Source organism: Gavialis gangeticus, unplaced genomic scaffold (assembly GCF_001723915.1).
Source record: "Gavialis gangeticus isolate Ggan-Ray unplaced genomic scaffold, GavGan_comp1, whole genome shotgun sequence".
Lineage (NCBI taxonomy): Eukaryota > Metazoa > Chordata > Crocodylia > Gavialidae > Gavialis > Gavialis gangeticus.
Window position 1 is genome coordinate 14,016,494 of NW_017728996.1, and position 14,519 is coordinate 14,031,012.

The following is a 14,519-nucleotide window of genomic DNA, read 5'->3' on the forward strand; positions in this document are numbered from 1 at the left end:
TAAAGGTTTGTGTGAAGTGGTAAAACTCTGTTACTACATTGGACACTGACTTGCTGGCATTAGAACCATGTGGGAATTCTACTCAGTTAGCATTTATGAAGCAAAGCAAGTGAAATATATGGTCCAGACAATCAAACTACTCTCTCTGCCTCAGCTCTCTCAATGTATGTTATCCCTACGTTGTCCAGTCCATGGTATTTTTAGAACTTGGATATGACTCTCCTCTGCCCTGCATCGGATGTAGCCATACAACACAAGACTGCCCTCGGCAGAGCTGATCCCTGCTTGGGACAGGGGATGGACCAGCCCTGTTTTGTATGCTTTCTGTGACTGACACCCATGCAGAATGGCCATGAAACGCTGCTGTGATTGTATTCTGCGCTTGTATAAATGACCACTTAACATGAAGGGCAAGAGAGAAGCAGACCACAGGGTACAGAGATCACTTTACCTGCCACAAAAATGGAGCGATCCGTGGAATGAAACACAGCTGCTGTTCTTCAGCACAGACTCTACACAACCGTGTTTGAAGAGAAAAATAGGCAGCTGAAGCTCGACAAGGCCACTCGATGTCGGCAGAATGTAATTACCAAATTAGGAACCTCTTGCGAATGCTTACCTTGATGATTCCTATATAAGTCCTCGGTCTTGTTATTAGTGTTTGTGAAACCTACCCCAGCTATTTTCTTAAAGAAAAAATCCAGACCCAAACAGAGCCTGCAAGTGATTAAATTTATCCTCCGCCTGCGTGACTTATGTACTTTGCAAATCTCTCCTCTCCTGACTTGCAGGTGTTAAGCCACAGCTCACCTCATTTCATGTTCCTCCATTAAAATCACTTTTAAAGCAATAAATCTCTTCAGACTAATACGAATGTAATCATCCCTGCGTCTGTGGTACAGTCTTTGAGATTGGCACAAATTAATCAAATATCAATTAGCACACATCTCCAACAGCACAAGAGGAACGGCCAGATTCTGCACCATTTCCTGTAACACAATAAGAGCTCACACTTACTTTAGTGCTTTCCAGGGATCCATCTTGTGGGCATTCTTGTGTAAGAGATGGGGGACCTGCGGCACAGAGCTGCTAAGTTACCTGCCCAAGATGATAAAAAATGGATTTAAGGATCAGTGGTGGAGCTGGTCAGGCATTTTCCATTAAGATAATTTTTCAAAGGGCAATGTAATTTCTGCATAATTGATATTTGCCTTGGGAAAAACTTGATTTTGCATTCGTTTTCCAATTGTACCTTGAGAAGCAAAGAGAAGTAGGGCTGGAAGGCCCCTCAAGAGGTCATCTAGAGTGCCCAACCCTCTGTGTGAGGCAGGATTATCCCAACCCAAACCAAAGACAGACAAAAATATACCCAAATCCATAACCACAGCGAGTCATGCTGACCACACTGGAACTTGTTTCAGGTGTGCAATCTGAGCTGGGATCTGCTTTGTGGACCCCATCATGGAAATCACCCCTCCTCTGTGTGCCATGGGAGATGTAATTTAGCCAAGATGCCTGAACAAGAGAGGAGCACGGGTATCAGAGGCCTCTGTACTATAATTCCAATAAAGCACTGCAGCAATGTGGAGGGACCTGGATTAATCCCAAACCAAGATGAAACGAAGAGTTGCAACCCTTCTGGATCAAACATTTTGGGACTTTGTAGTCTATGAAAAATATTGATATTGCAGTGCCAGGGCTCCTACCATTCCTCCTACTCCTACTGAGATGAAAGAAGCCAGTGACATTTTCTGCAGGTCAGAAATTGGGATTTGCTTCCTCCTGGCTGTAGTGATCATTGCAGAGGAGGTGTTGCATAGCCCTCTGCTGGGTGGAATTAGATCTGCACGGCTGAGTATCAACCCATCACTGCCAGTAGCTCAGCCTACAAATTGGTAGTGTCTATGCTTTTAGACTGGTAAGATCCGACTTTGATTCCTACTATTGCCCGGAAGTTTTGAGTACCCAGAAAGTGCAGCCTAAAGGCCGCTGGGGCTTGCAGAAGGATACAGGTTTTCTTCCAGTCCAAATTGCTAATAGAGACAATTTAGGAGTCATATAAAGAAGTCAGTGTCTCCCTAGTTCTCACCAGTGGCTTATTAGTGAGATGACACCACTCCAAGCCTTCATTATTTTTTTATGCAATACACTGCAGCACATTTACTAGCACATTACAAAATATTACCATAAATAATTAAAACTACAGCTGTCAAAATAAATGGCCCAACTTCACTCTGGTGATACAGTGAAACATTATCCTTCCCCGTTCCTTTTTTCTCTTTTTAATTATTATTGCGTTTGCAAGCTGGCTGCTCGGCAGTTTGGAGTCTCCAGGAGTCGGCAATGAGTTTCCCAGTCATTAGTTCAAATTAGGAAGACTCTGATGACAAGCTGAATGGTGACACCTGCAACTTGTAATGCTCGGAGGAGTTCCAGTCTGAACCTTGGTGCAATCAGAAATTAATGGGTTATTTTGTTCAGCTATTGGAAAGCGACACAGACACAAACCCATTACATAATGGCGCATAGGTGTGAGTGCACGGCTCTGCTAGAAGCACAGGATGGTCTTTTCCTTCCTTTATGTGACACAGAGTGATATCCATACCAGGCTGACTTTCCTCGGCCTTGCTGCCTCTCGAGCCACACGTCACACCTTAAACAGAAGACAAACCTCCCCTTGTGCTGGTCCAAGCCATTTCTTTTGCTGCGTTTGCTCTCTGAGCATCGCACGTTCTGGATCACTGGCTCCAGTGTTGACCTGGTTTCATCCCAGCGCATGAGCGATGGGTGACCTGAGTCAGCTGCAGCTATCATCACTTATTTTTGTGAAGAGGAAAGCTGAGTCTTGCACTGATCTGTTGAGTGCCTGGGTTGGGAGTTTGCGAGCTGTTTAGGGGGAAAGCAGCTGTCTCTGAAAGAGCTGAGGCCCTGAGCAGTTTGCTGTCTGCAGGCATTTTTTGGAGCACTTTCCCTTTTGAGTTGGTCTCTCTTAGCACTCATCCACTGATATTATCTCACTGTTGATATCCTCCATGTGCTGTTTCAGCCCCATTATTTTGTAGAACCTCCTGGATTGCAGCACTCAGATCAGGTCAGACCTTCTCCAGCTGAAATACTTTTTCCCTTGGAAAATACCGATTTGTTGAAAGCAAAAGCTTTTTTTTGTGACACCGAGTCTCCCGATGGTGCATGGATAAGCAGGTTCCAGTGGATTTTCTGTTTCCTCATCCATGCACCTCCTCACTTGGACTCAACTCCCCAGGGTTTCTAGGGGCTCTGGAGCAAGCAAGCTATGCAGAATACTGTGGGACTGGAGACACAAAGTCTTCCATACGCTTGGTCCAGCTATTCCCAGATGCTGCAAGAGTAGGACAGCCTGGGAAACCAGCTGTCTTGGCTGCCTGGAAACCCTGGGGTCTAGCTGAGGCTCTCCAGTTCTAGCCCCCAGCTCTGTGACAAGGATTTAGGGATCATTGCTGCAGAAATTATTGGAGGCCTTTTGTTCTGATTCAGAAACAAGCAGCCGTGAGCTGATCATGCAACAGAAATGTGTTTCCTTAGCTGACTCTGTTCGGAGCCCCCCCTGCTCTCCTGAGCTTGCCTGAAGAGCTTGCACTATCAACCAGAGACTGATCTGGTTAGAACAAGAGAGCAAAAGGGACACCAGCTGGCCAAGCTAGAGCTCATTCAGGACACCTGTTTCTCTCCAAGACCTTTCCTTTCCCCTAAGAGGCTCTCTCCTTTTCACATGTTCATGACTTCTCCCAGTGTCTTTGATCTGCACTGCACCTGGTTACATGGATGTAACTAAACACTGTGTAGAGATGAGCCCTCCTCATAACAGGTAGGAGGATGACAGGAAACACTTTGCCTTTGGCTCATGTGTGAGGAGCTAGCTGCTGGGTAAGGAGGGCAGCTGTTCTGCAGGTACCTTATAATAGCTCCTAAGGTCTGGCCTTTAGTGCTTTTAACTTGACTTGTTCAATTTAGGCCTTGACAAGTCTAGATCTAGCAGCTGCTTTCCAGCAATGAGCTCTTGGTAGTAAGACAGTCCTGGGAGTAGGGCATGACTTGGCGTGCTAGGAAGCCTGGGCTCCATTTCTGGCTTTTCCACTAACTTGCTGCGTGACTTGGGGTAAATCAGTTAGTCCAAACCATTTAAACTCAGGTGAATAAGTTAATCGCCTAACTCTGCACTTGGGTGCCTCAGTGGGTGCAGCTACATGAGACTCTAAATGCACAGTAGACTTGTTCTACTGCACATTAGTGCATCACAGAAAAAGCCGTGTTAATGCACTAATGCACAGTAGAATTTGTCTACTACATATTAGCGTCACTAGAAGATGGTGTGCTGGTGCCACTGCGCAGTAGTGCTGGTCCCCGCTCATTGAGTTAGTATCTGTTATTACAGGTACTAAATGCGCCATAACAACGGCGCATTAATGCACATGTAGATGCACCCAGTAAGTTTCCAGAGTTGCCAGCTCCTCTACAGCATGTTGAGCTGGGTCAGAGCAATACTGGGCCGGCAGGATGGTGCCCCTGGGCCCTCTGCCAGCTGGGGCTGTGCCTCCCCAGCTCAGCGTGCCGTGGTCCTGGGCATATGTTCAAAGGAGGAATAAACCCCAGTGTGATATGTGCTGGAGTTTATTGCTTTGAATTTCTTGCACGCTCCCAGTGAGATGCAGGGATACTAAAGAAGTCAGTAGAAGATGGCAGGGAGGAGATGGCAGGGATCAAATGGAAAAGACTGGCACAGCCTGTTCAGGGGTAGGACAGTCAGTGAGAGTGATGCCAATGACAACGATGACATAGACGACCATGACTGTGATGGCAATGACGATTATAGCAATGAGTGGAAGGACTGGGGAATCAGGAGGAGGAACTGGAAGCAGGGATGGGGGATGAGGAGATGGGAAGGAGATACAGAAGCAGTCCTTTGTGCGACTGTGACAGCTAAAGGTGCTGGATACAAGGGCATGTGGGCATGCAGGTGCCATGACATGGTCATTGTAATGGGAAAAAGGAAGATGTAGCTGTAAAGGTGTGTTTTGGATTGTCAAATGAACCACAGCAGTACAAGACAGGTTTGTAGAGGCATAGGTGTATATATTTATTTATTTATAGAGAGAGAAATACATACATTTGCAAAGAAAAAAAAAAAGATTGTCTTCACTCATCTCAAGCTTAAAATCTGCTGGTGAAAGGTGCTGTGCATGTGCCAAAAAGAGTTGAGTTTCCCTAAGTATCAGCAGCATTGAGGAGCATGAACCAGGTACTCACTGGTTGTTTTTGGAAAAATCTTCCCTGTGCCGCATTGCTTTTGGAGCTCAGCAGTGACAGCGCTTGCTGGGGGCATCTGAGGGCCAGCCTCAGCTTTTCTCCAGCCACCAGCCAAACGGTAAAGAACAAGTAGTTCCCCAAAAGAGGTTACAACCTGCCGTTGCGGCTTCACCTTGCAGAGCTCCTGCACCCTCCAAATCGCCTCAAGGGTCATCTTTATTCCAAAATAAGCCCAAGGATTGCAGGCACCCCTCTCGGCGAGGGGCTGAGTGAACTTCTCTGTGCCTGGCGAGTGCTGAATTCTTCTGGATGCTTTGCAGGGAGCATCCCCACAGGCAGCCTCATGCTGTAGCTTTGCCTTTCAAGGATCTGGCCTGAACCCTTCAGTTCATTTTTAAATGCCAGGTCTTCTGGGACCTGTTAAAATACTTCATCAATGCCCATCTTCCTCTGCAAGGATGACCTTTAACTCATCTTTGCTGTTGCTACCTGACTTGGATCACCTCAGAAGAAAGGTTGCCATAGTGATCTCATATTCAGCTCAGCCAAAAAAATTCAGCTTCTCAATATTATTAAACGGTCTCCTTAAAGGACCCATGCCAGAGGCTGTGAACATCCAGCGAGGCAGGGCTGTGTCCCTAGGACAGTTTGGATACAAGAGGTTCTTCATAGTTTCATAGTTTCTAGGGTCGGAAGGGACCTGAGCAGATCATCTAGTCCGACCCCCTGCCATGGCAGGAAGAGCACTGGGGTCAAACGACCCCAGTAAGGTGGTCATCCAACCTCCTCTTAAAACCCCCAGGGTGGGAGCCTGCACCACCTCACTTGGAAGCTGGTTCCAGACCCGAGCTGCCCTGACCGTGAAGTAGCGCCTCCTGATGTCCAACTTAAACCTTCCCTCCACCAGCTTGTGACCGTTGTTCCTGGTCACTCCCTGCGGCGCTCGGGGGAACAGGGACTCCCCCAGCGCCTGCTGATCCCCCCTAACCAGTTTATAACAGGCCACAAGATCCCCCCTCAGCCTTCTCTTTTGAAGGCTGAACAGGTTCAGGTCCCGCAACCTTTCCTCATAGGACCTACCCTGCTGTCCCTTCTTCTTTCAACCAAAGCCAGCACTGCCCTTTTCCTATGCCTTCACTGTGTTCACGAATCTTTCCCTGCTAGGGAAAAATGTTCGGAGCTTTTAACTATTATTATTATTATTATTAAAATACTTCTCTGCAAAATGTCAGTCTGTCTTTTCAAAGGGATTTTTGTGCTGCTCTAATCTAAATGGCACTGTCAAATGTCAGAAGCAGCTTTTTAATGAGGATTTCTTGGAAGCCCTAATTGGATGGGTATTCAAGGAGGGTTTTTTTTTTGGTTGTTGTTATATGCTTGGGATTCTGTTTTCACAGCGATTCTCATTAAATTTTAGAAGCTAATCTTCTTTTAAACTCTAAGCTTAGTGCACTTTGCTCCTCCGAGGCTGCTTAGAGGCATGACTACAGTAGTGACTTTCATGATGGAGCTTTGGATTCACCCTGTGGTTAGAGGGAAAATCCTCAGGCAGGGTCTCAGCAGGAACAACAAGAGCAATTTTGGTCCATATTCACTATTCTGGCTGCCAAAGTGATGTCTAAATATCACAAGGGAACAAAACCAAACCTCTTTGAAGAAGCAAACGGCAGTCCTGACTCCATCAGCTGCAGAATAGCAGCCAGACACCCTCTCAGTGGGGGCATAAATGCAGCAGATACTGCTCTGTCTCTTATCTTTCAGGCTAGAGGGAATGGAAGCAGACTTCTGAGCTCTCTGAGTAAAAGCAATGACCCAATCCCATTGAAAGGGCAACAGGGTAGAGGAGGGGTGGCAGGGAGGAGTAGAGACTGAGCAGTAGCCCGGGATATGGGCCATGCCAGGCACAGTGTACATTATGATGTGGGTTTTGTGTTGGGCTCTCATGAAAGAAGGGGAAGATAAAAGGGTCACATCCAGAAGGGCAGCAGGCATTCCCAGTTCCAGCTTTTTGGTATATCTGCCAAGTCATGATTGTAGGAGACATGGAGCCTGCAACAATCATGGGCCATTCTAGGTTGCAACGACCTGGTTATATCCCACATCCCAACCTCATGCACATCCACAGCTCTCCCTCCACCCTGGAGCAGCCTCTCTAACCCTGATTACCTCCCTGACTTCCATCAAGCCCATGCCTTCCCTCCACCCTGTGGCAATACTTCACACCACCGCTGCACTCATCTTGTAGTTGACATCATGCAAACAAGACAATGCAAAGGCAGGGCAGAGGATAGGGCCAGGTGGCAGCTTTTAGAGACAAACTGGTTCAGAGGTGCTTGAGCTTTCATAGGCAGCAACCTCATTCATCAGATGCTATGAACAAAGGCACAAGCAAGGCACGCATATAAGGAGATAAAGGCAAGAACAAGCAGCACACAGCCCCCCTGCATTTCAGGAATGATGGCGGAAACCCATTCAAGGTACTACCCAATACAAAACTTACCCCCACCTCTAGTTGCCAGTTTTCCATCAAGCATGTCCACTGCAACCCCATCTGCCTTGGGCTTATCTCAGTCACAGGTGCTCCCTCTAGTACACATTGTACCCATGGCTGGTATCCACAGATATAGGTTATACCTGGCTATGAAGCATCTATCGCAATTGTCTGCCTGAAACCATACAGAAGTGTCCCCATGCTCTTTCATTGGGCACCAAATGTTGCCTGACAGGAATACCTCACAGCCCAGGTTTATCTGTCCACATGAAATACATGTCTAAAAACACTGCTGTATAAATAATCCCCCTTTGATATACTTGCCTTAAAATGTGCAGCAGATGAGATTTTGAATCAGTCCGGTTTCCCAAAGCAGCACTTTTAGTGCATTTGTAATCAATATCTCAAGAGGGCCATAAAAACCACATGGCAGAGGCGAGAATTTCGGTGGCCTGTTTCTCATTAAAATCTCATACATAAATGGAACAACCCCCTGAGATGAGCCCCTTTGGCCCCTTGCTCCACATAGGATCATAAAGGACCCACAGTGTTTATAAACCTTTAGCCAGGGAAATGGCTTCTGTTCCAGCTCCTGCATAACACCTTCTCTCCAGCTTGCTCTGTCCTTAATTGCTTTGCATTTAACACGCGCAATTACCAAATGACTCCTTCCAAAAATAAATGACAGGGTTTGGGAGCTGCCTTGCTTCTCCATTTAGGATTGTTTGCAGCCAAGAAATCTGTGCCTTCCGGTTCTCTGCTGGCCGGCTCAGGAGCAGGCCAAAGCACGCATCATTCCTCTTTGCTGCCACCCATGAAAAATGAGCTAACAAAAAGCAGGACCTGAGGCAGGCAAGATGCAAAAGGCAACGGACTGGGTTGCCTTCCGAGTCATTACTAGGCATTTACTACAACATCTTAAGTCAGCAACCTCAACAGCTCCTCGGGTGCTGAAGAAAACCAGGTCATGGTAATTTCCCCAAATCACGGACCTAACATGCATGCTAATTAATTCCTTCAATGGAGGGAGGTTTCCTAACTGGTTCTGAGCTCGTGCTGGCGCTCATACAATAGCACTTAGATTGCCCCCCCAGGACTTTAATCCCATGCAATTTTACTGTTGCCTTCCACCAACATTTTCCAAGCTCGTTGCCTCAAATCAGACTCCTAAGACTCCATCTCTACAATAGAAGAGCCGTCGTCAAAGACCGGGAGTGAATTCCTTGGCTCTGCTTAAATCAGTGGGAACTTTACCATTAACTTTGGTGGGGTCAGGATTTTCCTCTAAGTATCTCAGCATGCACTGGTCATTCAGCGTAAGCAGCAGCCCTGCACAGTGGGATTTGTAATCATGATGGGCTGAACTTCTGCATTGAAGGGGAGGGTATCTGCAGTCTGAGCCTCTGCTTTACTGATGTAGCATGGCTCCAGGGGTCCTGATGAATGTGGCTCTTGTTCGAGCAAAGTTGGGCTGCCCCTGAGCTATGCTTCTGATGTCCAGGTGCAGAAATGCTGCTACAGCATCTGCCTTGGCACCCCGCAAAGCCGGACTCGCAAATGAAGCCATCCCTTGCTGGTGCCTGGAAACTGCTTTAAATGTGGTCACAGATGGAGCGTAAATGCCACGTTATTGAAGTTGAAGGTTACTGCTGCCTTTCTGGGGAATAAGAGAATGAAATAATTTGAGAGAGAACAGCTAGACTTTTTTTTTTTTTAAAAAGGCTTTCTTCCTCCAAGGATGCTGTTGAACACACAACGAGCACCCGCCCCAGTAACTAATTCATTATTTTCCACCAAGTGGGCTTCTCTCAAATCAAACAGGAAACAAATGACTGTTGTTTAGTGCCATTAGTTTCAATGGCTTTACACAATATTTGAATCATTGGCTGTCTCTCACTTTGGAGGAATACCAAATCTGGATGAATCTACTCACATTATAAGCCATCCATGGGGCCCAGCCAGGCCCGTCTAACAGATGGAGGCCCATATGCTTTGGCTCTGCACCCATATGGAGCAATCATATGCAATCCAGGAATAGAAGTCTGCTATTCTGCTCTCTGTCCTTTCCCAGCCATCTCCAATCCAGCGGCTTTTTCCAGTATGAGTTGAGTTAAAGAAGTTGTGCTGTACAGCAAGATGATGAGATTGAGAGTCCAAGCATAATATTTTCTTTTTGGTGGCTCCTTTTAGATCCAAAGTTTAAGTTGCAGGTCTCTCTGGAAAGCAGCGTGCCAGGTTTTCAGCATGCCATTTAGAAAATGTTGCCTTTCTATAAGGGTTCAAAGCCTTTCACCTCAGCAGACCAGGGTTCATATTAATATAAGGTCACATAGCAATGTGAAATCAGCTCAAACTTTGCTGGGAATTTCTCCAGACAGCCAAAATGTCACCCAGTTGGTCACGTTTTACCATGGTTGGCAGCTTTTATTCACTGGAGACTAAGGACTGGGGCAAAAGGGTATGCTATACACCACAAGTAAGGTCCTTGGGATAGGGCTACAGGGAGGAAACGGCTCTGTTCTTCCTCTTTGAAGAACAGTTTCATCGATAGATCTTAAACGGGGGTAACATGCAATGGAATTGCACAGGTTTGTACCAAAGGAGGATCTCATTCACACGCTTTTCCTTTTCTTTGGTGAATTCAGTGAGTGAACCGTGCTTTCATGGATAGCTTGTTACTGTACGAGCCATAGAGGAGCTGGAGGTGAAGGTGTCTGCCCTCGCGTTTTAATGAAGGAACGGGTTATTCTACCCACGGTCAAGACTCGAAAGACCTTATTCCATTAACTAAAATTCCACTCCCTTGCTTGGAAACCAGCGGAGGACGTAATGATCTGTCCCATTAAAAGTAAATGGTTTTTTTTTTTTATACTGAGGTTCAAGAAACATTCTTCAAAATGAGGCGACTGGTTCAGAAATCACTACTCGTTGATTAAATAAGGACCAAGGGGCTCTCTGGGTCTAACCCGTCCGCAGCCCGGGTCCACACGGGGTAGATGGGCTCCCGCGGGCGGGCTGGGACAGCGCGTCGGTAGCTCGCTCCCCGCGAGTTCCCGATCCCTGCAGACTTGCACGCCAGGAGCAATTCCAGGTGACATCGCCCGTTTCCCTCACAGAGAGCCGGTTGGTCTTTCCCAGTTGCCATGGGAACGTAGAACCTGCTAGTTGATGAAATCCTGTTTTCCGAGGTGCAACAGAACGAGCCGAGCAGGTAACGGGTCAGGCCGCGCTCCCTGCTCCGCCGTGCCTCTCCGGGGGAGGAAGGGGTGGCACCAGCCCGGGGTCAGCACGGGCGCTTCACGAGCCTGGGTGTTGTTTTGGGGGAAAGGAGGATTTCTCTCTGTAGTGCCCCTCCGTCTGTCCTGCTGAAATTAGTGCTGGTTGGTACGTAGGCGGCTGCTGTCTGGGGGTCTGGAGGCTGCTACGGGTGCTGTTTGGCTGGCTGTACACTGGGCAGGCAGGGATGCCATTTCAAGTCTTTGCTGTTATCATGCAAGGGGTGAGAGGTATTATTGATCTACCCAGCTGGGTAGAGCACCCGGAGGCTTTCCACTACTAGCGTAGCGCCCAGCTGAAAGACAGGAAGGCCCAATAGTTGCCTGATAGCATCATGTAGCCATGGAGCAATTTCCAAATCGCTCAAGTGAGATGTTAAACAGTGTCTCTTCTGCGGTGCAGTTTTTGTGGACCTGTGTTGTTTTAGTCTGCTCTGAGGCTGCTCTTACTGGGTACCAGCCATAAAGTGTGTGTGGGGGGGGGGCATTGCTGTTTCTATGCGCTCGAGCCAAGCCTGGGAAAAAATGTACCTGGAAGATGTAGCAATGCTGGAAGGGCAGCAGCAACGAGGTCTGAGTCTTGTACCAGTTTACCAAAAATGGTTGGGCAGAACTGAGTCTTCAGAAACAGGCGGTTATAAACATCCGCTGTGAGAAGAGGCTCACTTCTCCCTGCCAGCTCCCAGCACCCAGGGCAGTGGGTGTCAGTCTTTGCACACTCATGGTGCCCTTTTCATTCAAGAACATTTGCATTGATAGGGCACGACCTTAAACTGGGGTAAACAGAATGAAATTGTGCAGATTTATACCAAAGCAGGATCTGGTTCATACACTTCTTAGGCTCAAGCCACCCTTTGTTAGATTCAAGGCACGCCTCAGGAAATGCCAGCTCTCAGTTTTCACTCATTTTCTGACGATGGAAAAATAATATTCAGAGTGACCTAGACAAATTGGAGGACTGGGCCAAAAGGAATCTCATGAGGTTCATTAAGGACAAGTGCAAAGTCCTGCACTTAGGACAGAGCAATCCCATGCACCGGTGCAGGCTGGGGGTGACTGGCTGGGCAGCAGCTCTGCAGAAAAGGACCTGGGGGTGATAGTGGACAATCAGCTGAAAATGAGTGAGCAGTGTGCCCTTGCTGCCAAGAAGGTTAACGACATACTGGGCTGCATTGATAGAAGAGTTGCCATCAGGTCAAGGGGAGTGATGATTTCCCTTTATTCAGCATGGATGAGGCCACATCTGGAGTACTGTGTTCAGTTTTGGGTCCCCCACTACAGAGAGGATGTGGACAAATTGGAGAGAGTCCAGTGGAGGGCGACAAAAATGGTGAGGGGGCTGGGGTGTGTGACCTATGAGAGGGAACTGGGCTTATTTAGTCTGGAGAAGAGAAGACTGAGGGGGATTGAATAGCAGGCTGCAAGGGGGGATTCAAAAGAGGGTGGAGGTAGCCTGTTCTCAGTGGTGGCAGATGGCAGAACAAGGAGCAATGGGCTCAAGTTGCAGCAAGGGAAGTTTAGGTTAGATATTAGGGCAAATTTTCTCACAAGGAGGGTAGTGAAATACTGGAACAGGTTACCCAGAGAGGTGGTGGAGTCTCCATCCTTGGACATTTTTAGGACCCAGCTAGACAAAGCCTTGACTGGGATGATCTAGTTGGGGCTGGTCCTGCTTCGAGCTGGGGGTTGGACTAGATGTGACCTCCTGAGGTCCTTCCAACCCTCATTTTCTATGATTGTATGGTTCTATAATACAGGCGACCCTCACCATTCGCGAGGGATACGTTCTCGTATCCCTTGTGAATGGCAAAATCCACAACTAAGGCACTGCGTTTGTGAACACAGTGCCCCCGGTGGCTGGGAGGGGAGGCACAGCTCCGGTGGCTCCGACAGGAGTGCGGTGGTGACGGTGGGAGTGCAGCAGCGGTGGTGGGAGCCCAACAGCAGCGGTGGTGGGAGCCCAACAGCAGCAAACCTGGAGCTCTTTTTCAAATACATAAAAAAGTGTATTTAAAATGCAGGTTCAGCATTTGCAAATATTGGAAACCACGAATGCTGAACCCGTGAATAACGAGGGTTTCCTGTACAGCATTTTTCTTGTTGCTCAGTACTCAGAAAGACCACAACAGGGCAGTTTTTCAACACTGTGGGTTGTTATGTGAAACTGTTGGGTTCATCTTTTGACTCAAGTCTGCACACCTAACATGGCTGACATTGTGTGTACAGCACCCCTGAAAGGAGCCCAAGCCACCCCAGGGGACCATGGCACCCTGGTTGAGTGTCATCACCCTAGGGAAACTTTTTGGTTTCTGGCCATTAGGACTTCCTGGTAGCCTAGTTGTGAGAAGCACTGCCACCGACCAGGAAGAGGTAAGTTGCCAAGAAGAGCAATGGGCCAAATCCTAAAAACACAGTCGTTTCAGGCACTGGAGGCCACATGTTCATTTGAGCAGAATATGGGGCCTTTCAGCCAAAACCCGTGAGGGTCCACAGGCAAGAAATATGTTCAACACTTGCAGGATGGTTTGGCAAGCTTCCAGCATGAATTATAGCCAGCCTGGTCACTGCTGAAGGAAAGAAGGATGTGCTAGGAGCACAGAGCACGTTCTGCAAGGAATCAATTTTGTTTCACGTCTGTACAAGCCAGGGCTGCATGCCGGTTCCCGACTGCCCACTCCACTCAAATCTTGGATTAAAAGTGAGTCTGGGGATGGCTTTAGTCAGGGCTGCCCTGCATTATGCTGTCTTTGGATTGTAGCCTGCAATGTATGGATCTGGTGTTACTTGTTCAGGAGCTATCAGTGTCCAGGATAAATAGAGGCAACTAACTCCAGATGACACCTCCTTTTTTTACTGACTTTCCAAGGAAAGCATCCTGTGTTAATGAATTAAGATGGACTGGAAACTCTTGTTATAATCTGGGCACTATTATTTTAGGTTGAGAGGCAAAGTTTTGCGCAAAGTTTCCTGAGGTATTTAAGCCAATGTCTGGCAAAACTAAGAAGCTGCAGATAAAATTGGGCAAAGATGGCCCATTTCACCTGAAGAGAAGCAGAAAACCAAAGCAAAGGAAACCAAGCAAATGGGTTTACCTCCTTCACACCCCAGACTTTCAGCACATGGGAAGTTTCCTAAATCAAGTGGATCAAACAGGGCGACTGGGGAATATAAAGTAACCATAAATCTACATCTGCAGGCAGTTTGGATCCTCAGTGCTCAAACTATGTAAGCTGATAGGAAGGCAATGCTGGCTGTGATGCATCTCAGGCTGGTGCATCACCTGTCCTCCTGAAAGCTTCAAAACATGCTGGCTGTGAATAAGCAAAAAGGTCCATTTGTCAATAGTCATCTCCCGTAGACAGTGGCTGAAGCCACAATGCTGTCAAGTTATCAGGCTGAGATTGCACCTTTGATGCAGGCCTGGCAACATCAGTGTGGAAAGAGTTTTCCTGGGAGCAAGCTAGTGCACT

The 14,519-nt window shown here is 47.6% G+C and overlaps 1 protein-coding gene across 2 annotated transcripts in view; it reads left to right on the forward strand.

The window, feature by feature from the left end:
• LOC109288491 (F-actin-capping protein subunit alpha-1-like) overlaps positions 1-14,519 on the forward strand; it is a 60,731-nt gene that overhangs the window by 44,310 nt on the left and 1,902 nt on the right. Inside the window, exon 1 of one of the 2 annotated variants that reach the window (XM_019504041.1) lies at positions 10,925-10,985. The exons of the other annotated variant lie outside the window; for it this stretch is intronic. Within the exon in view, the coding sequence (XP_019359586.1) occupies positions 10,943-10,985 (43 nt within the window). The 5' untranslated portion in view covers positions 10,925-10,942. Of the gene's footprint in view, positions 1-10,924; positions 10,986-14,519 lie in introns of those variants that run through there. 2 annotated transcript variants of the gene reach the window in all.